Source organism: Mobula hypostoma, chromosome 7 (assembly GCF_963921235.1).
Source record: "Mobula hypostoma chromosome 7, sMobHyp1.1, whole genome shotgun sequence".
Taxonomy (NCBI): Eukaryota; Metazoa; Chordata; class Chondrichthyes; order Myliobatiformes; family Myliobatidae; genus Mobula; species Mobula hypostoma.
Window position 1 is genome coordinate 160,556,754 of NC_086103.1, and position 26,954 is coordinate 160,583,707.

The 26,954-nt window shown below is 43.7% G+C and overlaps 1 protein-coding gene across 2 annotated transcripts in view; it reads left to right on the plus strand.

Moving 5' to 3' along the window:
- LOC134349705 (rho guanine nucleotide exchange factor 17-like) overlaps positions 1-26,954 on the plus strand; it is a 473,881-nt gene that overhangs the window by 334,839 nt on the left and 112,088 nt on the right. For both annotated transcript variants that reach the window (XM_063054436.1, XM_063054437.1), the window contains exons 4-5: positions 5,307-5,423; positions 6,629-6,721. In XM_063054436.1, coding sequence (XP_062910506.1) covers positions 5,307-5,423; positions 6,629-6,721 — 210 coding nt within the window. The remainder of the gene's footprint in view (positions 1-5,306; positions 5,424-6,628; positions 6,722-26,954) is intronic.

Here is a 26,954-nt window from a genome sequence, read left to right on the forward strand (position 1 = left end):
GGTTATATTATTGATAACAGAGTAAATGAACCAATGGGTGTCCATGTTATTCTTTCTTGGGGTGATATGCTGTCTCATATGGCTGGGAACCAGGGGGTTTTGGCGGGGAGTCAGAGGAGAGACCGTGAGGACGACGGACGTGCTGTGAGTGCGCTGCTCGATCACTTTGGGTGGTCCCGAGCTGCAAGTCGAAGGGATCAGAGTGGATCGCAGGGGGAAGAAAGAAGGTCCTGAGCTCCAACTGTGTGCGCATGAAGAAATTGAACTTTGATAAGTCTGGCGCTTTTTTTTTCATGCCCTTTTGTATTGTACCTCTATTAGTCTCATAGTCCTAGTAAGATTTATAAAGTGTAATTTGTAAAACGTACATTGTGTGCTGGCGGATGATTGATGTTTGAAGCTGAATCAGGTGGCATTTGCACAGCAACCGGCGTAACCGGGAGACAAGGTTGGGCTGCGGACGGGGTTTCCCCTAGATAAATACGAGCCAATATAGCTGAGCGTTACACTTGCCTGACCCATCTTTTCTCAGAAAGTAACCCATGCATTCTAGATTTATTAGGCGTTGGTCTAATAAACCTTCCCAGAGCTGTTTCCAGTGCATTAACGTCAGTCCTTAAATAAGAAGACCGATAGCCTACTCAGTAGCTCAGATGTGATTCTCACCAATACCTACTTCCCTCATTTTGTATTCAATTCTCCTCCCAACGTACAAAAATGTTTGGTTAGTTTTCTTGGCTAGCGTGCAGGTACAGCAAATAACTAAGAAAGCCAACAGAACAGTTTTGTACATTGTGAACCATACAGACAGAGATCTAGATGCCTCTGCAACCTTTCATCGTTTAGATAATATATATTTTGGAATTTTACTGCCAGAAAAGATAGTACGGGTGGCATTGATTTTCTACACCATAGTTAATGCCCCTCATTAAAGGAGTCTGTCCTTTGTGATCCTTTTCCCACTTGCGAAATGACATCAACACCCAAAATCTGTCTCCAGCAACGTGTTCATCAGTTTCCTCTGAATGACGACTGGCACTCATATAACAACCATCAATAACACTGAATAAAACACAGAAGCTTAATTTAAAGGACCAGACATTTTGCCTCTGCATTCATAGGCAGAGTGCTGATTCTTTGAGGAGAAACAATCTCAAGTAAGCCCTCACAAATTGATCCATATCAGAATTATTGCGAGAACATGACAAGTGCTCATGCGGCTGATTGATCGCACGGTGACGTAATTGGGCCTCCTATGTGTGGGAGGCACTCTCTTCTTGCGTGGGCTTTGGAGTGTGCGCGGTTTTGTCTCGGCGGGCCCGGTTTCTCACTCCCGCACTGTATGTTGCCAAGCGAGTATTGTGGCTAACGTGGCTTAGTAAAATCTTTTAATCCTATTAACTCTGTTGTTTTGCTGGCGCATACGTAACCCAAATTGGAACCCAGTCACTACCCCCTCAAATTTTAGCAGTCAAAAATGCTGAAGTTGAGAAGTGGATGAGAAATCAAATGAGAAATAAATGGACCATAGAAAACATCTTACAAAAGGGGGAGTTAGTACCCAATATCTTACCCACAGAGCACCGCCCTTGTATTTACAGCTTCTAAAGGAGCCCTATCTATACAAGGTAGTCCTCAGTCACATTTGTGACCCCGGAAGGCTGCACTATTCTCAAAGTTATCTTCATGATCAAATACTTGGTGCTATTATCCTTCCAGGTTGTATCAGCTAATATACTCCATGTGTAATACTGTGGTGCTCACTGCCATAACGTGGGTCTAAAAATCCTCATGTGCTGTGGTGACAAACCTTCAGTGTATGGTTGATACCGGTTCGGTAGAGTTGGCAGGAACATCTAGAACATTAAAAACACCAGAAAGTTTTTGACCAGAATAAGCCATTGGGCCGCACAAGGCTTGCCAATTTCCTATTCACATAGTGTGCAGAAACAACTACTGAGTTTGGATTTGTAAGTCTCTAAGGTACTACTCTCAACTACACAACTAGGTAGTTTGTTCCATGAGTCCACAACTTACTGTGTAAAGAAATGCTTCCTGATGTTGGTGTGAAATCGCCCCACAACAACTCCCTATCTGAGGGCCCATGTCATTGTCGCTGGATTAATTTTGAAGTAGCAGCTGGCAGCCACCTTACTTACATCCTTGCTTTCCCAGATTCCAGGCATTTGGAGAGAGCGTTCACATCTTTACAAAAGCCTCCCTTGGCAACTTCTTACACAAGGAAGGTGCATCTTGCATATATTGATGTTAAACGGCTTCTGTTGGTTTTTAGTAAGCATTGGCTGCCAAGTCCCCATTATTAATTCCTGTCAACACTCCCCAGTAATAGGAAGAGTGCTGCTTGAAGAGTGGTGTGACCCTTTAAGAACTGCTTCCTGAGGTCAGAGCTGTGAGGTCATGAGGTTGTGACAGGCGAGCAACAACTTGGGTTTCAGTTCTCACAGAAGCCAATCGGACTGCTTTCAAACAGATGGCAACAAATCTTGCAGTCTTTCAGCTTTCCGAACCATTTCAGGAGCCTGATGGTTGAAGAGTAATAACTATCCCTGAACCTTGTGGTGTGGGACTTGAGGCTTCAGTAGTACTGAGATGATAATTAGGAGAAATAGTAAGTAATCAGCCCTTAAAGCCACCTTTGCCATTCTTAAAAATCATGGATGATCTTCTACCTCAACATTATTCCCGCATTTTCTCCATATCCCTTGTTCAGTATTCAGAAATCAGTCCATTTTTGTTTTGAATGGACTGATGACTGTCTGCTGAAGGTGGCTATTCCAAAGATGCACCACCCTATGGATGAAGAAATGTTTTGTTTTTCTAATTTCTGTCTTAGATGACCAAACCCTTATTCTAAGTCTGTGCCTCCTGGTTCTAACAGGAGAAGCATCTTCTCTACACCTGGCCCTTCAAGCCATGTAAGAATTTAGTCATAGTCATACTTTACTGATCCCGGGGGAAATTGGTTTTTGTTACAGTTGCACCATAAATAGTTAAATAGTAATAAAACCATAAATAGTTAAATAGTAATATGTAAATTATGCCAGTAAATTATGAAATAAGTCCAGGACCAGCCTATTGGCTCAGGGTGTCTGACCCTCCAAGGGAAGAGTTGTAAAGTTTGATGGCCACAGGCAGGAATGACTTCCTATGATGCTCTGTTTTGCATCTCGGTGGAATGAGTCTCTGGCTGAATGTACTCCTGTGCCCACCCAGTACCTTATGTAGTGGATGAGAGACATTGTCCAAGGTAGCATGCAACTTAGACAGCATCCTCTTTTCAGACACCACTGTCAGAGAGTCCAGTTCCATCCCCACAATATCACTGGCCTTACGAATGAGTTTGTTGATTCTATTGGTGTCTGCCACCCTCAGCCTGTTGCCCCAGCACACAACAGCAAACATGATCGCAATTTTGTAGGCCTCGGTGAGAGTTCTTCACATTTTAGTAAACTACATGAGGACAGACCACAACCACTCAACTCTGCTTGTGTGGCAAGCGCTCCCTCCCTCCCTGCACCTAATCGATTTGCTGATGTCCATGATTCCACGGGATGCTTTATCCCCTTGAGGTATTTCCTATAACATCATTGTAGTGCTGCACGAGATTGGGAGAAAGGAAAGACATGGTCAGTTTGAAAACATCCCAGTTACAGTCAGATCAACAATAAATAGTGGATTTAATCCACAGAATGTGTGTAGCTAGATATTTTTAGCAGGAGTTGAAATCATAGCGAGATAAGTCTGTACAGGCTGAATGGGACAAAAAATTTATCCTCTGCTGTGTTTATGAAGGATGCAATGTAATAGTGGCCATATGTTGTGCTAGATAATGAAATTCTGTTTCACAGGCTTGCAGGGAGGCAATTTAGAACAAACAGCCTCGACAATATTGGAGTTTAATATAGCCGGCATACATGTTTGCACCACAATACCTTTTAAATAAATCTTTATTGGCTTGTTAGCATGTAGCCATATACTGCTTTTTTTAAAAAATCGATTTGATATTTCCTGCTAGATAGTATGTGGTTTTAATTTTTGTAAAAGTGGAAGGGTGCAGAATGCTGTTTTTATCGAGAGTGTGCTGACAGCCAAGGACTGACCGTAATCCTGAACCTTTGCTGTTCATACATTGCAAATCCAGCAGGTCAGCTGAGGATTCTGGTGGGCAGGAGGACGATGGGTCCTCCCTCCCTCACACTTCACAGCTCTATCAGTACGCCCCCTTGTGGCAATTGCTATTATTCGTACAAAATCTCAGTTGTGCTGGTACAGGGAAGGTAACTGATTTTTGTGCAGTGGTGTAAAATGGACAGGTAGCAATTTAACTGCCTTTCTAATATTTTTTCTTAAATTTTATTGAGATTTTAGCGTAGAGTAGGCCCTTTTGGTCCTTTGAGCCACGGTGCCCTGCAACTCCTGATTTAACCCTAGCCCAATCACGGGACAACTTACAGTGACCAGTTAACCTACCAACTGGTAGGTCTTTGGACTCTGGGAGGAAACTGGAGCACCTGGAGGAAACCCATGCAGTCATGGGGTGGGGGGGGGGGCATACAAACTCCTTACAAGCAGCAGCAGGAATTGAACACAGGTTGACGGTATCGTAAAGCATTTTGCCAACCACGAAGCTACGGTGCCGCCCCATTCCCTTTGTGGGAATCTGCGAGGAACTGGATGAAGAGAGACTGGTATTTAAATTCTACCACCCTGGTGGTGACATGGTACATTAGCGTTCTGATGTTATTTGCCTCCCTCTGCTGCCTGTGAGTGTCTATCCGTTGACTGCAGAATTCCTACAATTTAGAGAGCCTACAAACTCATGGAACACCTCACCATGAACAACCTGGAGGTTCTCCACAGGCAGAATGTTCCTAGTTTAATACACATGAGGTCAAAGCAAAACGAAGAACCTGCATACTTTCTCTTTGCAGCAGAGCAGATTAGAGAGGGATACAACCGAGGTGCACAAAGTTATGAAGAGTTTTGAGGAAGTACAGGGGAAGGAAGTCTTTCCAAGCGTAGGACAGTCAGTCAGCTGAGGCCACAGAGTAAAGATAACTGTGGAATGAAACAGAGGTGAGATAGGTAAGGGTTTTTCAGGCAGCAGGTCATTATGGGATTTGGAATGAATTGCCTTAGAGAACAGTGATAGGAAGTAAATGAAATGTTATAGAGCTGAAGAGTGGTGGTAATTATTAACCCACAGCTCTAACCCTCATATTTACAGTACTTACCACAAATCCTTGATGATGCACTCTATATTAATTCCTCTGTTGACTTTGCAGTTCTCCAAGGATGTATTGGCCAACTCGTACTCTGCATATATTGATAATTTCCTCAATGCCAAAGAAGCTGTGCGATTGGCCAAGGATGCAAAGCCAGCATTTATTAAGTTTCTGGAGGTAAGTGGTAACGCATTGGGCCTGGCAGTGGGTTGGTCTTGTGGACAATGTGGATAAATGTGAGGTTATCCACTTTGGTGGCGAAAACAGGAAAACAGATTATTATCTGAATGGTGGCCGATTAGGAAAAGGGGAGGTGCAACGAGACCTGGGTGTCATTATACACCAGTCATTGAAAGTGGGCATGCAGGTACAGCAGGCGGTGAAAAAGGTGCATGGTATGCTGGCATTCATAGCAAGAGGATTCGAGTACAGGAGCAGGGAGGTTGTACAAGGCCTTGGTGAGACCACACCTGGAGTATTGTGTGCAGTTTTGGTCCCCTAATCTGAGGAAAGACATCCTTGCCATAGAGGGAGTACAAAGAAGGTTCACCAGATTGATTCCTGGGATGGCAGGACTTTCATATGATGAAAGACTGGATCGACTAGGCTTATACTTGTTGGAATTTAGAAGATTGAGGGGGGATCTTATTGAAACATATAAAATTCTAAAGGGATTGGACAGGCTAGATGCAGGAAGATTGTTCCCGATGTTGGGGAAGTCCAGGATGAGGGGTCACAGTTTGAGGATAAAGGGGAAGCCTTTTAGGACCGAGATGAGGAAAAATTTCTTCACACAGAGAGTGGTGAATCTGTGGAATTCTCTGCCACAGGAAACAGTTGAGGCCAGTTCATTAGCTATATTTAAGAGGGAGTTAGATATGGCCCTTGTGGCTAAAGGGATCAGGGGGTATGGAGGGAAGACTGGTACAGGGTTCTGAGTTGGATGATCAGCCATGATCATACTGAATGGCGGTGCAGGCTGGAAGGGCCGAATGGCCTACTCCTGCACCTATTTTCTATGTCTTGCTCTGTGATATACCTGGAAGGGGATTGGACAAGCTTGGTGATGGGGCTGGGAAGGAATTGGTCAAGCATGGAATGGACGTGAAAGCGGATTGGTTAGGCTTAGTGTTGAAGATCAAGTGTGATTGGTCTACTCAGCAGCAGGCCTGCAATGGAGATGGGCCTGGTACAACAGTAGATCCTTTTGGCACCGAATTGGACTGACTCTGTTGTACACATGTCATGACATTCATAGGAATTAAAATCTCTCATGAACATTGTCACTAATGTAGAGGGGAACCAGTCCAATTCTATCTTGCTCCTGTTTGAGCTGTTGTGATTTCAGAACCAACATTTACTTTTCCTTTCTTACCTTGCAGCAAAGCATGAGGGAGAACAAAGAAAAGCAAGCACTGTCTGATTTGATGATCAAACCCGTGCAGAGAATACCCCGCTATGAACTTTTGATAAAGGTAGGATGTGAGAATGAGGTCAAAGCCAATGTTTGGCATTTAAGGGGAAGCCAACTACTTCATAAATGTTCTGAAGTCTAAGGTCTCCTGAGTTAATTCAGAACCCAGTGTAGTTTGTGCATTGTGATATATTTCACTGCAATCACTCCCGGGTTTTAAAATGGACAATGGAAACGCCTTGATCATCTGAAGTTAAATTGGTACATTTGGGGCATCATTCTTCTCTACAAATGCTTAAGCAGTGCTGGACCCTTCCATCTGTGGTAATTTATACTGACGAAAGGACATAACTTGTTTCAGGGTGTCAGTTGACTATTAAGTCATCTGAGGGACTATCTAAGAGCCTTCTAACAGTTCATAGGTGGCCCCACCTCACCAAGAGCTTTAATGTTGTCACAAGAAGTCTTAGAGCAGCCTGAGTGCCAGAAGCCTCACTCCCGCTGGAACGGCTGATTTTAAGGTGAGGTGTAGTGGCTGATAGAGATTATTTTCACTCCAGGCTCAGTTCTGCTATTAATGTGAATGAAATATTTAGAGAGCAGTGAAGTTTTTATCTCAACTGCACTGACATTTTCCACATTATTTATGTGACTCCCCCCTCCCCCCCACCAATGGTGTTACAAGTTGTAATATCTCAAATGAAGTATTTCACCTGTTTGCAAAAATGTTTTGCAAGATTTACACTGATTAGAACATGGTGACATTACAAACTCATAGGTAACAGAGAAACTCCATGAGATTCCTGCTTTCCTACCAGGGATTTTCCAAAGTCAACTTCTATCCATCAGCAAAGGTGGGGATGATAAAAGAAAAACATCCTGGTCCCTAACAGTGATAAATCCACACGGTGTGACATGCCAAGTCATAATCATAGAGAGGTACTACATGGAAACAAGCCCTTCGGCCCATTGAGTTAATTCCAACCATCAAGCACCCACTTGCTACACTAATCCCAACCTAGCCCATTTGCGTCTCCCCACATTTCATTAAATTCCCACACAACTGAACCCCTCTCATCCTTAACCTCTCCCCAGATTCTTCCTCGAGGTACATTGTGCCGTGCCCTACGAACCTGTGCCGTTTTGGGATGTAGAAGGAAATCAGAAGAAACACATGGTGCGCGTGCAAACTACAAACACACACACGCACACACACACACACACACACACACACACACAGAGGAGCAGAGCTCAGAACTGAAACTGAGCCACTGTGCCACGTAAACTCATGAGGAAAATGTCGGCCTTCTGGTGTCAAGGCCCTGAATGCTGAAATTCCTGTTCAAAAGCCTCTAGGCCTCACCATTTCTCTCTGATCTTTAAAACCTACCTCTTTGGCCAATGTTTCGATTCCTTCGTTTTGCTTTACTGTTGTGCACTGAAGACTGACAATAAGCAATCTTGAATTTTGAATTCCTAATACCTCAAGTAACTGAGTATAAGATTTGTTTGATGAAGAGCGTTCTCCTCACAATCCACCTCCTGATTATCGTTTACCTGCATTGCATTTTGTCTGTAGTTTTTACGCTTTATTTTGCATTGTTTTGTTTTTACCTTGTTCTGCCTCAATGCACTGTGTAATTCATTAGAGGTTTTTACGAGAGGTTTGGATAGGCACATGGATGTGAGGAAGATGGAGGGAAATGGACATTGTTTAGGTAGGAGGGATTAGTGTTTGGGTGATTTTGATTTGTTTTTAGCTGGTTTGGCACAACATTGTGACCGAAGGGCTGTTCCTGTGCTGTACTCTTCATTCACCTTTGTACATGTGAAAATATAAACCAAAGGCAATTCAATTCCAATTTAGGCACTTCACGATGTTAAATGCAGATAGTTGTGTTGCTCATTTGCTGTTAAATTAAATGCTATTATCATTCTACTGCAATATTCAGAGAAAGCATGCTGGAGTTTATTTGCTGAAGCCACACCACAAAAGCATTAGAGCAATGGTATTGTGGAGTCCATATCATTGTATCTGTTGGTGCTTGCAATATGCTCCTAAAATCATAGTTATTTATTCAGACTTGTTCACCTGTACAGATCTTAGTGCAGATTATTCCCATTTTACACGGATAAAAAATTTGCCTCAAACATCCTGTTGAACGTAGCAACCCTGATCACTTACGTAAGTGATGAATATTCTGATTTATCGAGGCTGTGATGGACTGGCAGTCCCTGAATACATACCATCAAACTGCAGGGAAGTGACAAGAGGGCCTCATTCCTCTCCCTTGTAGTCTGAACAGGTCTTGTGCCTTTCTTCCATGGCCTTCTGGCCTCTCCTATCAGATTCCCCCTTCTCCAGCTCTTTATTCACCAATCGACTTCCCAACTCTTTACTTCACTCCTCCCCCTCTCTTGGTTTCACCTATCATCCGCTACCTTAAATTTTTTCAAACCCCCCCCCCGCCCCCCATCTTCTTGCTCTGACTTCTTATCTTTATTTTTCTCCAGTCCTGATGAAGGGTCTTGGCCCGAAATGTCGACTGTTTACTCTTTTTCAAAGACGCTGTCTGATCTGCTGAGTTCCTCCAGCATTGTGTGTGTGTGTGTGTGTGTGTGTGTGTGTGTGTGTTTGGACTTCCAGCACCTGCAGATTGGCTCCTGTTTGTGTCGTTTGCACCTGTTTTGGGGTTACTGCAGTATTTCCAAAGAACAGTTGAATTATTTGGTAGGTGCGCCAGATATGGATGCTAAGTGGTGGCATTTTACGGTGAATGTACAGAGTAACTGATATGTCCAGTGCTCCATTGTAAACACAGTTGTGAGTATTCTGCAGTCTTGAAAGATGTAGCCATAGAGCAAAGAAACATTTGATTATCAGGCTCCAAAATTTTACTGGTACAGGAATATTGTCTATGGATTAAAGGCTTTGAAAGTTGAATTGCAGAGTCACTGTGGGTTTATGAAAGGGAAATAATGTTTGATTGACATACTGAACTTCTTTGTGGATATGACTAACAGAATAGACAAAGGGAATCAGTGGATATATTTAGCTTTTTAGATGACTTCCAATAAAATTTCAAACTAGAGATTGGTGAACAACATTTGAGCATTTGGAAGTGGGGTTGCGGTAATATATTGGTATGGATTGAGAAGGGGTAAACAGACATAGGAAGAAGAGAGTAGGAAAAAGCCGGCTTGTTATGACCACTGACGCACTGTGGAGATCAGGGCTTGGGTTTCCTGTTCACGGTACATTGCAACGATTTGTCTGAGAGGACCAAATATCAGTTTTCTCCAAGGTTTCCAAACATGGTTGTATTGTGAGTGGGTCGGAATTTGTAAAGAAGGTTCAGGGGATATGGATGAGCTAAATGAGTGGGAGGGAACACGGCAGATTGAAAGTAATGTGGAAAAAATGTGAAAATGAAAAAAAAAGTTAAATGCGATTGGAACATGTTGCTACCCAAGGGACATGGGCATTCTTGTATAGAGCAACAGAAAACTTAACGCACAGGGTTAGCTAGTAATTAGGAAGGTAAACTTATGTGGGTTTTGTTATGAGAGAATTTGAGTATGGGTAGAAGAAGGGAGATAGATAGTGTATTGTCATATACATTAGGGTGCAATGAAATTCCTTGTTCACATGAAGCTCATAAAGTAAAGAGAATCCATGGTAATAATAACTACAAATGACAAATCCAAAACAGCGCAATGGGTCAAAGATTGCACTGCAAAAAAAAACACACTTAAATTACATCATGGGAATAAGTGAGAGGTCAAGTTCAAGTTGAACTTGGGAAGAGAAGAGACAAACAACAGGAATTCTGCAGATGCTGGAAATTCAAGCAACACACATCAAAGTTGCTGGTGAACGCAGCAGGCGAAGCAGCATCTGTAGGAAGAGGTGCAGTCGACGTTTCAGGCCAAGACCAGAAGAGACAGATGTATTTGGTTCAAGAGTCTGATAGCAATAGACAACAAGCTGTTCTTATGCTTGGATATCTGCAATTATTTAAGATCTTGGTGAAAGCTCATCTGGAGTGTTGTGTGTGGATGGTCTCAAGGATAGATTCAATCAGTCAAAACTGTTCAGAGGAATTCAATGAAGATGCACTAAACTGGTTCTTGAGATGGAAGGTTGCCATGTGAAGCGAGACTGAGTAAACTCTGCCTGTATTCTTTAAAGGAACAAGATCCCCTCAAATTCTTACAGTGCTTGACAGGCTGTTTACAGAGAAGATGTTTCTGCTGGTGAGGGGTCCCAAACTAAGGGATCACAGTCTCCGAGTAAGGGGAAGGCCAATTAGACACAGATGTCTCTATTTCCAGATGGGCCAAAGAGCCTTTTTCTCTGCTTTAGAGCTTTATGACTTTGAGACAGCGGTTAGCAAACCTTTGGAACTCCGTAACCCGGGGGGCTTTAGAGTCTCGGTCACTTTGTTTAAAACCGAGTATTAGATAAGGCAGGGAAAGGGAGTTGAGCTGAAGGAGATGTGATAAAGATGACGACTGATGGAGCAGATTCAAAGGACTAGATGACCTGCTCCTGCCCCTAATGGTTAGTTACTCAACTAACTACAGCATCTACAACCCTGCCACCCAATTCAACCCAGGCTTCAAAACAATAAATAGCAAACACCTGTGCACTCTTCATACTGGCTTGGTAACTTTGTTCAGACTTAAAATCCTGAACACTATTGGGTAAAGGAGTTCCCCTTTGCTGGACACCAGACTGTCTGACTGCCCAGGTGCCTGCTGTTCTTATTTCCTCAGAATTCTCTCGGTAATCTCCCTTGGTGATTTGTCAGGAAGCTGGTTTGTAAGATATGGTTACCTCTCTTCCCCACTTTGGGAATTAGATATGGAAAAGCCCATTCCTGCCACTTTCAAAATGTACAGGGACCTCGCTGGCTCGGGGACAAGTATGTGTCCAGAGATCCCCATTGCTTCTTTCAACTCAGAAGGTGAGCCTTAATATTCCACTATGGTTCAGTCAGGCTTAATAAAAGTCTTTCTTGTTTGTAATCCTGCTTTAATTTGCACTGGTTTAAAGCATGACACTTAAATGTAATGGTCCGGAAATTAATAACAACCAATGCAACCTTTTGGTGCACTGGGTGACAGAATTTTACTTAAAAGCAGCCAGGAAAGTAATGAGTGTTTCACAAAGGGTGCCAAATTGGTTCCAGGTCCTTCATGTGCATGCTGTGTGTACTTGTGATCACACTTGGCTGGCATATTGGTGCTTGTTAGAATGTCACATGCTGCAGCCTCTATTACGCAGGTGTGGCCTCGCTGGTGTTGGTTCACGCAGAGGTAATCCTTGTATGGAGTACAGGAGGAATCGATTAGAGAACTTACCTGGTCCACTATTCCTGGTTTTAATACGTGCATTCTCCTGCATATATTGAAAGGCCTGGGTAGAGTGGATGCAGAGAGAATGTTTCCTATGGTGGGGGAGTCCAAGACCAGAGCGGCAGCCTCAGAGTACAGTGACGTCCCTTAGGACAGAGATGAGGAGGAATTTTTAAAGCTAGAGGGTGGTGAATCTATGGAATAGAATACACTTAAAGCAGAGGTTGGTAGGTTCTTGATTAGTATGGGCATCAAAAGTTACGGGGAAGGCAGGAGAATGGGGTTGGGAGGGATAATAAATCAGCTGTGATGGAATGGCGGAGCAGACTCGATGGGCAAAATTGCCTAATTCTGCTCCTGTGCCTTATGGTCTGGTCCCCTTATGGTTTTATCCCAGGACTTTGCACCGCCATATTTTCCCCTCACACGGGGTCTCATTCAAGCTGCTCCCATTTCCCTACTGTGACCTTGCCCACCTCCTCACTGCACCCTACATCTTCCCACCTGAAGATCCAATACCCCATCCCCACTAACCCCATACTCCAGCTCTGTCCCCACAACCTATCACCCGATATCCTCCAACGTGACGATGGAGCCAGCAGAGGAGAGAAAATAGTTTTGAACACACAGCCTGTTCTACTTTGCAGAATATTGCAGAGGAGTCCCCGAACACAAGGCATGTCATGGTCTCCGGCACATTGTTTCTTAACATGACACTTGGAACATAAAGCAATTTCTGGCCAGTTTTCTCCTACTTACTTAAAAAAGATGAAAGACAAACTTTATTTCTCACATGTACATTGAAACATTGAAATGCATTATTTGCATCAAATCAAATCAGCGCCCGGATGACATCCACGCGGTCATGGGAAGAACGTACAAACTGCTTACAGGCTGCGGCAGAATTGAAAGCCGGTCGGTGATCACTAGTGCTGTAGACTGGTGGTGGTGCTAACCACTATGCTACCATGCGCCCCCCCCGCCCCCCCACCCCCACCAATGTGGAAAGTAACAGTTCTCCGAGAATCATGCAGTTAAACCCTCCTAACATTGCAAGCTGATGTTGGAAATACCTTTATGGAAAATGCCTAAGGTGATGCAGAAATAAGTATTGCACACTTACAGATAAAGATAAGATAGTGACAAGCAAGTCTTTGACTCTCCAAATTAAAATTGCCAAGAGGGGGATTTTCATTTGAATCTTTATCCGGCCAGTAACGTGTTGATGAGCTGCTCAAGAGACTGCTGTATTAGAATCTGCAGCCCCATCACCATCTTGTGATTCAAATAGCCAGTTTTTTTTAAAAAAGGCTTTAATTTTACAGTAGCTTTTTGGCTAATGGTGGTCCTTGGAGAAAGAACAAACTTGACCTTTGACCTCTGACCTCTAACATTTTGTCTCCAAAGGACCTGGAAGATTATCCTCAGTTCCAATCTGAATTGAAGCTCCTTCTTCTCCCTGAGAGATCAAGATAGGTATTCATTCACAGCATTATTCCTCTTTCGAATCAGTGATTCAACAATAATGTTCTGCCAGCAATCCAACCACAGTTTCCCACATGAGAACATGGGATCAATCAGGTCACAAAAACAAATGTAATTGAAGATGAATGTATTGAAACTCTCTACGAACGAGCTTGCCAACACTGATACGTGATCGCCAACCAGTTAGAATATTCAGATTGAAAGGAATGTATAGCAAAAACCCCCTTAAGTACATATAGAAACATAGAATCTGTTAAGTTTGTATGCATGTGAAGACTTGAACCGAATGGTATATAAGGAGAGCGCTCTCATTGCATGATCAATCAGAAGCAGAACAGATGGGTGTCTATTGAAATCTAGTCTCTAGTTGTCAAGTAAAGCCATTAAGGTTTATGAATGTGTACCAGAATGAATTAAAGTCTCTGGCTGAGTACATTTGATATCTGGGATTGGTCTGGAATCTGTTCAGAAAAAATGTGGTGACAGAATTTTATGCTGTCTCTGCATTTTCCCATTCACAACATTAATCCCACTATTAGCTGGTTGTGGCTTTTTACCAACCGTGGTGGTCCATCTGTGTGGTCCACTTTCTCGTGAGCAATGTACTGGCGACCCTCTGTAGGTCCTGACGTCTGATCGTTCCTCTCAGGAAAATGGCCCTTCCCTTTCCTTCCCTTCTGTGTTCCCCCTTCAACAAAAGAACTCAGCAAGTGGTATGACCTTCATTCAATGTTTGACTTTACCCTAAGTGAGTTTATTTTACACCCCCTCCAATGTTAGCACATAGAACATCACAGCACAATACATGCCCTTTGACCCACCATGTTGTGCTAACCTGTTAACCCGTCTCTCTCACATAGCCCTCTGTTTTTCTCTCATCCATTTGCATATCTAAGTGTCTTTTAAATTATCTTAATATATTTGGCCTGCCGAAGGGCTTCAGCCCGAATCGTTGACTGTACTTTTATCCATAGATTCTGCCTGGCCTGCTGAGTTCCTCCAGCATTTTATGTGTGTTGTTAATATATTTGCCTCTGCCATTTTGCATCCATGGCACTGTGTTCCACACACCCTCCACTCTCTGTTTTAAAACTTTACCTTTGACCCTTTTACTTTCCTCTAGTCACCTTAAAATTATGACCCCCCTCATGTTGGCCATTTCCACCCAATATGGCTATCCACTCAATCCATGTCTCTTAACATTTTGTACACCTCTGTCAAGTCAGCTGTCATTCTCCTTCAGTCCAAAGAGAAAAGCCCTAGCTTGCTCAGCTTATCCTCTTAAGACATGTTCTCCAATCCAGGCAGCATCCTGTTAAATTTCCTCTGCACCCTCTCTAATGCTTCCACATCCTTTCTATAATGAGACGACCAGAACAGAACAGAATATTCCAAGTTCGGTCTAACTAAAATTTTATAAAACTGCAACATTACGTCATGGCTCTTGAACTCAGTCCCCCACCTAATGAAGGGCAACACACCATATGCCTTCTACCCTACCCTACCATCCTATGAAACAACTTTGAGGGTCTTTGGACATGGTCTGCAGATGACAGAAGACATTGCATGACTGATAGGATGTATTGATACTGTGCAAAGCAGGCAAATTCAATTCCATTATTTCAATAAAGGCTCTGGCGAATTATAACCTGTAACATGGAGCGATCCAGACGTTGGATTTTTTGACAGGTAGAAATGGATTGTTCCTGAGCAGAGGCGATAATGAAGTCTTTCACTGAGTAAAGCGCAGGTCCCAGCACACCTTTAGAGTACTGACAGATCCCGGATCCTGGATCCCGGATCCCCCTCAGGCTGAAAACTTTGCCTGCCGAGCCTCCCTCAGGTTAAACTTGGTTAAAAATGCAAATAGCTGGATAAAATGACTAGGAGCAATCAATTGCCAGGAGCATGGTGGATGGAGCTTTTTAAATTTGTTTTAATTGTTAAGTTGGCGCATGTGCGTGAGAGAGAGGCAGAGGGAGAGACAGAGAAAGAGAGAATTTTATCTTCAAAAGTTTTTATCTATAAATTGATAATTTTATGAACATTGGTGATTTTGACATCCACAAACATCGAATTGCACTGACTCTTCTGACAGCTGGAATGTTGGAACCTGGAGCACAAGACAGAGCACTGGAAGAACTCAGCCAGTCAGGCAGTTTCTGTGGAGGCAAAAAGTTGTAAGTGGTGAGTCCAGATGCAGACTTTCGACCCAGAATATTGGCACATACATCTTTCCTCCACAGATGCCGCTTGACCAACTGAGCTCCCCCATCGCGTGTTCATTTTTTTTTTGTTCTTGACAGCCGGTGTGTCTTGAGGGCGTGGCCTCACCAGCTGTCAAAGTCATTGTCTCAGCACGGCCAGCTACTTGCTCTGGGAGAAGCCCTGTGCTGCCCTGAGCCCGGCAGTGTGCTGGGTAAGGAAGTCCCAGGGTAAGAATTCCTCTGGCAGATGCAGGATGCTTCAGCGTCTCGCGGCCAACAGCCACATTGTCAACTGTGCAAAGTGTTTCGGCTACAGGCATCTCAACACCAGACAGGGATCAGACTGACATGAAGTGTTAACCTGGCAACTAAGGATAAATGATGGACAGCTGTAAACTGACTCTCATGGTCAAGTATGAAAGGTGGATGGAAAGCCAAGAGTGGACCAATTGACTTGGTTTAAATTACACACACTGTCAACTTTCTCCTCCCAATATATTAGAGGCAAAACATTAAGAAGAGAAAGCTTTTGCTCTGTGTAAAACAATTGGCTCAGAAGACTGTTGGGAATTCTCCAGGAAACTGCATGGAACACTTCAGAGTTAAACCGTAAGCGAAAATTACTCAACCCCTCCATCTGCCTTTCACTCTCATGTGCTGGTCCTTTTGATAGACTTTGGGAAATTCCATCTATCTCATGCACTGAGGTAGAAATCTAGCTCGGTTTCAGCACTGATAATCCTGGCATCCACGGATGTCTGGAAACAACTGGGTGGTCCAAGGCTCATTTGCTCACTTCTTGGGCATGTGGGACAGCCACCTAATGGTGGCTCTTACACTTGACTGATAGAGGGTCCAGAGTCTGTTTTAAGGTTATGTGGCTGTTCCCTGAGGTAAAGGTGTTGGGCTTATTTAGCTTAGGGTTTAAAGAGTGGCTTTAGAGTTGTCCGCAATCCTTTAGGAGATTCAGGTGCAGAAGATGATAAGAGGCACAGAGCGAGTGGGTCGCCAGAGACTTTTCACCAGGATGGAAATGGCTAATATGAGGGGGCATAATTTCAATATGACTGGAGAAACATATGGGGGCATCTCAGAGGTAAATTCTTCACACTAAGAATGGAGAGGGCATGAAGTGCCTGCCAGGGTGTTGACAGAGGCACAAACATTTGGGACATTTAAAAGGCACTTACATAGGCTCATGGATGATAGAAAAATGGAGGGCTCTGTGGGAGGGAAGGGTTCAATTCATCTTAGAGTAGGTTAAAAGGTCAGCAAACATGGACCGTAGGGCTTCTACTGTGTTGTAATGTTTTATGATCCATTTTCTAAGATCTATAATTATTATCTTTATTGATGTAGGACCAAGAAGAATAGAATTGGGTCTTGGTGTTCTTCAGCCCTGCTTTCAATTACCAATCACTGCTGAAGGTTTAGCTGCGTTTATGCGTGTGACAAAGTATGGTGGTGTGTTGTACCCAGTCACTATTAGCAGCATGCTGTCACCTCTACTAAATAGGAGCCAGTTGATGTACAAGAAGTTAGTTTCCCAGTGTTGAATCCTGTTCCTCAAGAGCCTCTGAACTTGTCAAGTTAGACCATAAGACATAGGAGCAGAATTAGGCTGATCCTGGACCCCACCCAACCTGATACACCTGCCTTCTCACCATAATCTTTGATGCCCTGACCAATCAGGAAACAAAATTTTCTCTTTAAATATACCCATGGTCTTGGCCTTTAGAGCAGTCTGGGTAGAACATTCCACAGATTCACTACTCTCTGGTGAAAAAAATTCCTCCTTACCTCTGTTCTAAAGGATCACACCTCAATTTTGAGGCTGTGTCCTCTAGTTCTGGGCATCCTCTCCACATCCACCTTATCTAGTCCTTTCAACATTCAGTCGGTTTCAATGAGATCCTCCCACAAGCTTCTAAGTTCCAGTGGGTACAGGCCCAATGCTGCCAAACATTCCTCATATGCTAACCCCTTCATTCCCAGAATCATCCTCGTGAACCTCATCTAGACTTTCACCAGTGACAACACATCCTTTCGGAGATATGGGGTCCAAAACTATTGACAATACTCCATGTGCAGCCTGACTAGTGTCTTATAAAGCATCCGCATTATTTCCTTGTTTTTTAATATTCTATTCCCCTTGAAATAAATGCCAGCATTGCATTTGCCTTCTTTACCACAGACTCACCCTGTAAATTAACCTTCTGCGAGTCTTGCACGAGGACTGCTGAGTCCCTTTGCACCTCTGATGTTTGAATTTTCTCCCCATTTAGTTAATAGTCTGCACTATTGTTCCTTTTATCAGAATGCACTATCATACATTTCCCAACACTGTATTCCATTTGCCACTTTTTTGCCCATTCTTCCAATTTGTCTAAGTCCCACTGTAAACGCATTCCTTCCTCAGAACTACCTACCCCTCCACCTATTTTCATATCATCTGCAAATTTTGTCACGAAGCCATCCAGTCCACTATCTAAATCATTGACAAACAATGTGAAAAGTAGTGATCCCAATACTGACCCCTGAGGAACACCACTGGTCACTGGCAGCCAACCAGAAATGGCCCCGTTTATTCCCACTCACTACCTTCCACCTATCAGCTATTCCGCTCTCCATGACAACATCTTTCCCGTAACGCCGTGGGATTTTATTCAGCTCTCTTAGTGTAAAGTTCAGCTTTGCTATCTAGTACAACAGTGGCTGATCGTCATCTCTGTATGATTTTTCTGCAGTGATCCCATTTCCTTTCATACTCCTGTTATCTATACATCTCTCAAACTCAGTCTTGAGAATGGTTCAGCTTCTGAACATCTGCAGCATCCTTGGGTTGTGAACTCAAGATTCAAGGATTCAAAACACATTTATTATCAAAGAATGTATAATTTATGCACCATGAAATTTGTCTGCTTACAGGCAGCCACAAAACTCCGAGCGTTTACTAATCTCGGGTGAAGAAATTTCTTTTCAGCTCTTACCTCACAGCCTGACTTGTGACGTTGCACCTTACTGTGCTCGCAGAACTGCACATCGACTAGGACTTCGGCCACAAGGAAGCAGTATCAATCACCAAGGGCCCCTAACATCTCTTCTTGTTGTTGCCATTTGGAAGGAAGTGCAGGCGTTTTATGTCCTACACTACCAGATTCAGCCATCAGTCTCCTGAACCGTCATGGATAACTTCACTCACTTTAACACTGAACTGATTCCACAACCTACGGACTCGCTTTCAAGAACTCTACAGCTCACCTTCTTTGTATTTATTTATTTTTATTTGTCTTCTTTTGCACATTGGTTATTGTCACTCTTTCTTTGTGTGTAGTTTTTCATTGATCCTGTTGTATATTTCTGTCTACAGTGAATGCCACAAGAAAAAGAATCTCAGTGACATATATGTGCTTAGATAATAAACTTACTTTGAACTTTTTCTGTCACTGTCCTCGCATTTTGTATGTATTGCTCACACTTTATTCTGTACTTGGTTATTGTTTTATCTTGTACCAGCTCTATGCACCGTAGTAATGAACTGATCTATATGGACGGTATGCAAGACAAGTTTTTTCACTGTACCTCAGTACACATGAAACTAATAATAATAATAAACCAATAAAGCTGTATCTTGGACATCCGCCCTCACCCCATCTTCCCATTGTCTTAACAGATATAGAGTTTCTCTTGTTCTCAGTGACCACCCCATGAGCCTCTGCATTCAGCACACCATTCTCCACAACTTCCACCATCTTTAACAGGATTCTACCACCAAACACATCTTTACCTCTACCCTCCACCCCCACTCTCTGCCTTTCATAGGGTTGGCTCCCTCAGTGATTCCCTTGTCCATTTGTCCCTCCCATCTGGCACATACCCCTGCAAGTGACCAAAGTGCTACACCTGCCCATTTACCTCCTCCCTCGCTTCCATTCAGGGCTCCAAACAGCCCTTCCAGGTGAGGCAGCACTTAACCTGCACATCTGTTTGGGTCATCCACTGTACTGAATTTCCAGGTGGCCAACTATTTGAATTCCTATCCCCATTCCCAAAGTTGGTCCATGCCTCCTTTTTCGCCTTGATGAGGCCCCCTCAGGATGGAGGAGCAACACCTCATACTCCAGCTAGGTAGCCTCCAACTTGGTGACATGACATGGATTTCTCCTTCTGGGGTAAAAATTTTCCTTCCCCTTTCCTCTTCTTCTATTCCCCAGTCAGGCTTATCCCTCACCTCAGCTGCCTATCACCTCTGTATGTTACCCCTCCTTCTTCCCTTTCTCCCATGATCCACTCTCCTCTCTTATCAGACTCCCTCATCTCCAGACCTTTACCTTTCCCACCCACAACACGCTGGAGGAACTCAGCAGGTCGGGCAGCATCCGAAGATTTAGACTTCTTCAGGGTAGGCATACCTTGAAGAGACTTCGCAGTGGAGTAGTGAATCGTAAGCACAAAATACTCTGCAGACACTGGGGTCAAAGCAACACTCACAACACGCTGGAGGAACGCAGCAGGTCGGGCATCCGACTCACCCACCCACCTGGCTTCACCTATCATCTTCTTGATAGTCCTCTTTTCCTCCCCTCACCTTTTTATTCTGGCGATTTCTCCCTTCCTTTCCAGCCCTGAGGAAGGGTCTCAGCTGAAACATCGATTTGAGGTTAAAGGATGGATGTGGAATAAAATGTGCACAGACATATAAATACCAGTATGTATTTACAAAGTAAACAGCATTATAAAACATCACTGCACATTCTTACAAAACTCAAGAGAACACTAATTCAGACTGCTTAACAGGGCAACACACAACAAACCCAACACCCCACAGATTAACACGTGAACATTTTCTGCCGACTTCCTAAATATACCAGTGACCAATTTTAGACAAGCACAGGCCCTAAGCAAATCAAAGGGTAGCCTTTGAAACACATGGGGTTCAGAAAATGAGGGCTATTAATTTTTTCCCCCGTGTCTCATGGCTCCAGCCTGATATAAAGGCAATGACATTGACAAGGGCAAATCCCAGGCTCTGTAAGGACAACTAGTGCTGTGCCTTGTATATGGAACAAGATTCCAAAGACTGATAACCTGCAGAAGATTTCTCTTCACTCGGTGCCATGATAGCATAGTTGTTAGTGTGACACTGTTACATATCGGGACGTTCCAGAGTGCAGAGTTCAATTCCAGTGCTGACTGTAAGGAGTTTGTACACTCTCCCTCTGAACCGAGTGGGTTTCCTCCAGATCCTTTGGTTCCCTTCCGTGGTTCAAAGAGATACCAGTTAATAGGTTGGTTGGTCATTGTGAATTGTTCTGTGATTAAGCTGGTGTTAAATACTGTAGGTGGGAGCCCAAGAGTCTGGTCTTTTACTTTAAACGAGGCAGGCACATATCACATGGTAGCATCATGACATATACACTTCATGTATTTTTACATATAACCTGTCGTGAATTATTTAAATAAACAAGAATACTTAGTGAAACAATATTACTCAAATAATACTGAAATATTAAATGCGCAACATGCATTATCTCTAAATAATAAACAAAAGAAAGGTGTGGATTCTTTAACTGCTTCTGATGTTGATCAGAAAGTCGATACATTCGGCTACTGCACGTTACCAGAAATTTCTCTCAGCATCCATTTCTGCATTAAGAAAAATGAGTACGTGTGTGAAAATATTTCCTGGCAAGAGAACTGAGACAGTTCGACACTGCATGGACCAAGAATTTTCTTCCGAATATGTTTCCCTTCAGCTCTAGTAACATAAAGGCTGGAATTATTACCAAGCAGAGCTGTCTATTTCAGCACCACATGTAATGGAACGTAAACTTTTCCCAGATTTAAGTGCAATATTCCCAAAACATTTGTATGGGCAGCACCCAGAAGCACAGCTGGTAGAAATGCTTCCTTGCGATTGCAGTGACCTCAGCTGATTGCCAACTTCTGAAACTCTGTGTTAGTGTTTGTAATTCCCCTTGTTTCTGCAAGCATTTTTCTCTGGATCCCAAAAATATTTGGCTCGATAGGCTAACAGGCTGCAGTAAAAATTACCTTTGATGTGGAGGTGAGTGGTAGAATCCTGGGGGATGTTGGTGGAAAGATTTGAGGAATATAATGAGATTAGTATAAATGGGTATTTGATGGCGAGCTGAGACCGGATGGGCCGATTGGCCTGCTTCTGGAGTTGCTTCTGAAGAGACCATAAATTCTGCTGTGCAGGGATTTGCTGCTTTCATTTGCAAGTGCAAATGTAACACTAGCTATGGGCATATCATACAAAATATTTTACCTGTTGATGTGACTGGCTCGGTCTCAATATCTGAGGGCACCGCTTCAGTTTCTTGTTGACTCCAGGTGCGGAGAAAGTTTCAGATTTGCACTTCGGGGTAATTTTATAATCTGGCTCGACTCAACCCTGACCAACAGTATGTTCTGTTAGCAGCAATGTGTGGTTAGAATTTACATTACTTGGCAATAATTTCTTGTGAGCAAGAGCAAGCATTTGGATGCTGGGGAGGGTGTTGGGGGAGGGGTGATAGTGTAGTGTGCACAGTGCCAGAGATCTGGGTTCAATATTGGTCACAAATGCTGTCTGCGTGGAGTCAGCATGTTCTTCGTGACCTCAAGGGTGTCCGCTAGAAACTCTCGGTTCCTCCTACACCCCATAATTGTGCAAGTTAATAGGTTAATTGGCCACTGTGAGTTGTCCCTTGTGACTTAGTGTATCTGAGGGAGGAATTGATGGGGATGTGAGAAGATGAAAAAATGGGACTCTTGTAAATGGTGGTCAGTATGGACTGTCTGTGCCAAAGGGCATGTTTCCCATGAGGTATCTTGCCATGACGATATGAAATACAATGTGAGGAAATGCATGGTCATGCACTTTGGTAGTAGAAATAAATGTGCAGACTATTTTCTAAACGGGGAGAAAATCCAAAAACCTAAGATGAAAAGGAACTTGGGAGTCCTTGTGCAGAACATCCTGAAGGTTAACTTGTAGGTTGAGTCAGTGGTGAGGAAGGCTAATGCCATTCATTTCAAGAGTTCTAGAATACAAGAGTAAGGATGTGATGCTGAGGCTTTATAAGGCACTGGTGGGGCCTCACTTCGAGTATTGTGAACAGTTTTGTGCCCCTCAAAAGATGTGCTGGCATTGGAGAGGGTCCAGAGGAGGTTCGCAAGGATGATTCCAGGAATGAACGGGTTGTCATACTGGGTCTGTACTCGCTGGAATTCAGAAGGATGAAGGGGGATCTCACTGAAACCTTTCGAATGTTGAAAGGCCTAGACAGAATAGATGTGGAAAGGATGTTTCCCATGGTGGGAGAGCCTAGGACAAGAGGGCACAGCCTCAGGATAGAGGGGTGCCCTTTCAAAACAGAGATGCGGATTAATTTCTTCAACCAAAGGGTGGTGAATTTGTGGAATTTGTTGCCACGTGCAGCTGTGGAGAACAGGTCGTTGAGTGTATTTAGGCAGAGATTGATAGGTTCTTGATTGGACATGGGAGGAAGGCCGGGAACTGGGGTTCAGGAGGAGATAGAAAAAAGGATCAGCCATGATTGAATGGCGGAGCAGACTCGAGGGGACAGATGGCCTAATTCTGCTCCTATGTCTTATGGTCTTCTATGAGGCAGTTAAGAGTAAACTATTCAGGTCTGAAGTCACATACAAGAGAGACGAGGTATGTAAGAATGGGAAATTTCCTTCCTTGAAGAACATTAGTGACTCCTGGTAGTTTCATAGTCATCGTTACAGAAGCTAGCTTTTTTAACGTTCCAGAATAATTTAATTATTTGAATTTAAATTCCCCAGCTACCAAGGTGGGAATAAGTCTATGGATCAATGTCTAGAATTCTGGCTATTAGCCTAGTAACATCCCTAGTGGTCTAATTCTAGTAGATGTCATTTCCAGATAATGGTTCAGATATTCAAGAGTTGGATAAGGAGAAATTGGTTCCCTAAGAGCAGTGAATCATTGAAATTGTCCAGTATTTACAAGGCTGCCAATGAGAATATTGAAGACCAAGTCTTACAGATCTGTAATACCTGGAGATTTTTAAAAAGATGAGATTAAAGCAAAAAAGAAAGTCTTAGCCAAGATATTACTGATTGTCGGACTGGTTCAAGGGATTGGATGCCCATTCCAAATTAATATAATTTTATGACTTAGTGCCAATATGAACAAAATCTGTCACACATGTAAAATGCACACACTATGTATTCCCCCACCATTATATTAACTCATCTGATCTCTATGGCAACTAGTTTCTGTATCTTTATATTGCTCCTCTAAAGTTGAATCTTGGTTTTAAAGGTTGCTAGACACACTTCAGTCCTTCCTATGTCATAACTATGGTGGTAATTGACACCCGGTAGATACTAACATGGGGGAGACACGTTGAGATGGATGGGTGGCTGTTGCATTACTGCATGTAGCTTCTGGCTGGCTGGAATGAGGAATTTCCACGTTCGTTCTCTCCCCACCCCAACCCAAGCTGCAATATCTGGGGCCTGGGTCAAGCCAAGGTTCAAGTTTATTTATCAAGTGGACATTGAGGCATAAAGTGAATAGCATCTTTTACATTAACAACCAACACACCTAAGGGTGTTGCCAGCAAGTGTTGCCACACATTCCAGTGCCACGCATGCCCACAATGTTTGGCAGGACATCACAGAACACAACAAGCGAGGAAACAAGAACAGCAAAACAGGACGCATTCCTCGCACCCACCCACACACACACATACACCGTCATCTAACCCAAATACTGTCCGTATTCTTCGGCCTTCAGCCTCCAGTGGACTTGGATTTGGATGCAGACACACAGACGCTGGGCCTTCAACGACCCCAGCAGACTCACAGAGCTCTGTAAACCCAGGACTCCAGCCAATGTGCATCGACTTCTGGACTTCTGATATGACTTTCAGGCCTCGATCCTCAGCATCGACCACAGGACCCACCGGCCACCGAACAGCAGGCCTCAAATTCCAGACTCGCCGAGGATAGGATCCCAAACACTAGTCCTTGAACTCCAGTCTCACTAATTCGCAAACCCAGGATGTCATGGGACCTCACTCCTCCTTCCCGCACGGAACTCTGACTCCAGAGCCTGCCTAGAACTCTCTGACCCTGGGGGAGCCACCGATCCTCATCCACGCTGGTCTGCAGGCTAGGCATTTCAGCCTGATCTGTAGATGTTCCACATCTGCATCACAATCCTTTGAATGTGGAGTGGAGACTTAAGACTTTGGCCTGTCCTCCAATTCCCCCACATCCCTGATCCTAAAAGCCAAACTGGGCCCCTAATTCCCCTCTCCGTCCCCAGAATAATCTCCAAACCCATCCCTTTGAATCAGAATCCTTTATTATCGCCAAGTATGTGGACACATGCAGGGAATTTGATGCCGGTTTCCCTGAGCTCTCGCTGTACAGAATCAAAAAGCAAACAAAACAATAGTACAAATAATCGTGAACTATATACAATGAGGTATACCTGTGTATGTACAGGTGGACTTGGTTTATAATAGACTAAAATTCAAGTGTTCATAAGACTGATGGCATACGGAAAGAAACTGTTCTTGTACCTATTTGTCCTGGCATACAGTGATCTAAACCGCCTACCAGAAGGAAGGAGTTGGAACAGGTGATGTCCAGGGTGTGATGGGTCTACAATGATGCTGCATGCTCGCTTCCACAAAAACACGAAAAGCACAATTAAAACTGGGCCGCGACCTTAATGGAGGCCGCAGCTCGGCACCATCTTGGCCCAAGAGTGCCGGGAACATTGAGCAGATCCACTTGTTCACTCACCGACTTGGTGAGGCTGGCTGGCAACCATTGTTCCCACTCATGCTCCTGCGATCCTCTCCCACTTACTGCCATTGTTCACTCCCGGCTTGTGACTGTTTGGCTGTTGTTGTCGTTGTTTTGTCGCTGGTTGCGTTCTGTTGTTCTGCCAAGCATTGTGGCCACGCTGTGCTATGCTGGTGATGGAATGTGTGGCAACACTTGTGCTCTGCCCCCAGCACGTCCATAGATCTGTTGATCGTTAAGGCAAACTGTGCATGTCACTGTAAATTTCCATGTACATGTGAGAAATAAATCTGAAGTGGCAGATATTCAAGCATCTTGTTAGTGTAGTCAGTTTGTTGCTCTTTGTCTTTTACTGAAGGAATTTGCTCTATATATTTTAATTTGGCAAGTTGTATTGGAAAAATTGGACCAACTGGCTAATGTTAATATGAACAAGTACTTCAGTTAAAGACAGTCCAACAACACTGAGTCCTTCGAAGCTGTCAGAACCAGGAGGATATGGAGCTTGGAGCTCTAAATTCCCTGAGCTTCTCTCTTCTTGTACATTTTCTATAGAGAGCATTCTGACAGGCTGCATCACTGTCTGGTGTGGGGGTGGGGGCCACTGCACAGGACTGAAAGAAGCTGCAGAGATCCGTAAATTTAGTTGGATCCATCTGGGGTACTAGCCTACAAAGTACCCAGGACATCTTTAAGGAGAGGTGTCTCAGAAAGGCATCATCCATTATTAAGGACTCCCAGCACCGAAGACATGTCCTTTTCTCACTGTTACCATCAGGTAGGAGGTACAGAAGCCTGAAGGCACACACTCAGCGATTCAGGAACAACTTCTTCCCCTCTGCCATCCAATTCCTAATTGGACATTGAACCCCTGAACACTACCTCACTATTTTTAAAAGATATTATTTCTGTTTGTGCACGATTTTTAATCTATTCAATATACATATACTGTAATGGATTTATTTTTGCTTCTATATTGTGTATTGCATTGAACAGCTGCTGCTGAGTTAACAAATTTCACGACACATGCCAGTGATAATAACCCTGATTATGATTCTGAGATGCTGTGAGATCACATGCGAATGGAAGGCTAATGTGCCCATGATGGTCAGCCGTATACCTTCACTCTGAATTCACTGGTGACCCTCTCTCCGTTTTTGCAGCTTGCACCACACACTATACCTCTGTCTTGGTCTCTTAATCGGTCCCTCAGAGTACTTCCACCACAGTGAGGAGGGAAGATAGCTATGCAGGACGTCTCGTATCCTGCTCATTGCACACCACCACCACCACACAGACGTGACAGAACAAGGTTTTCGTGTAAGAGTCTAAATGGCAGGGCACAGATATGCGCAGTAGAATGAAGAGATCCTGGAATACAAACCCATAATTCCTTGAAAGTGACGTCACGGGTAGATAGGA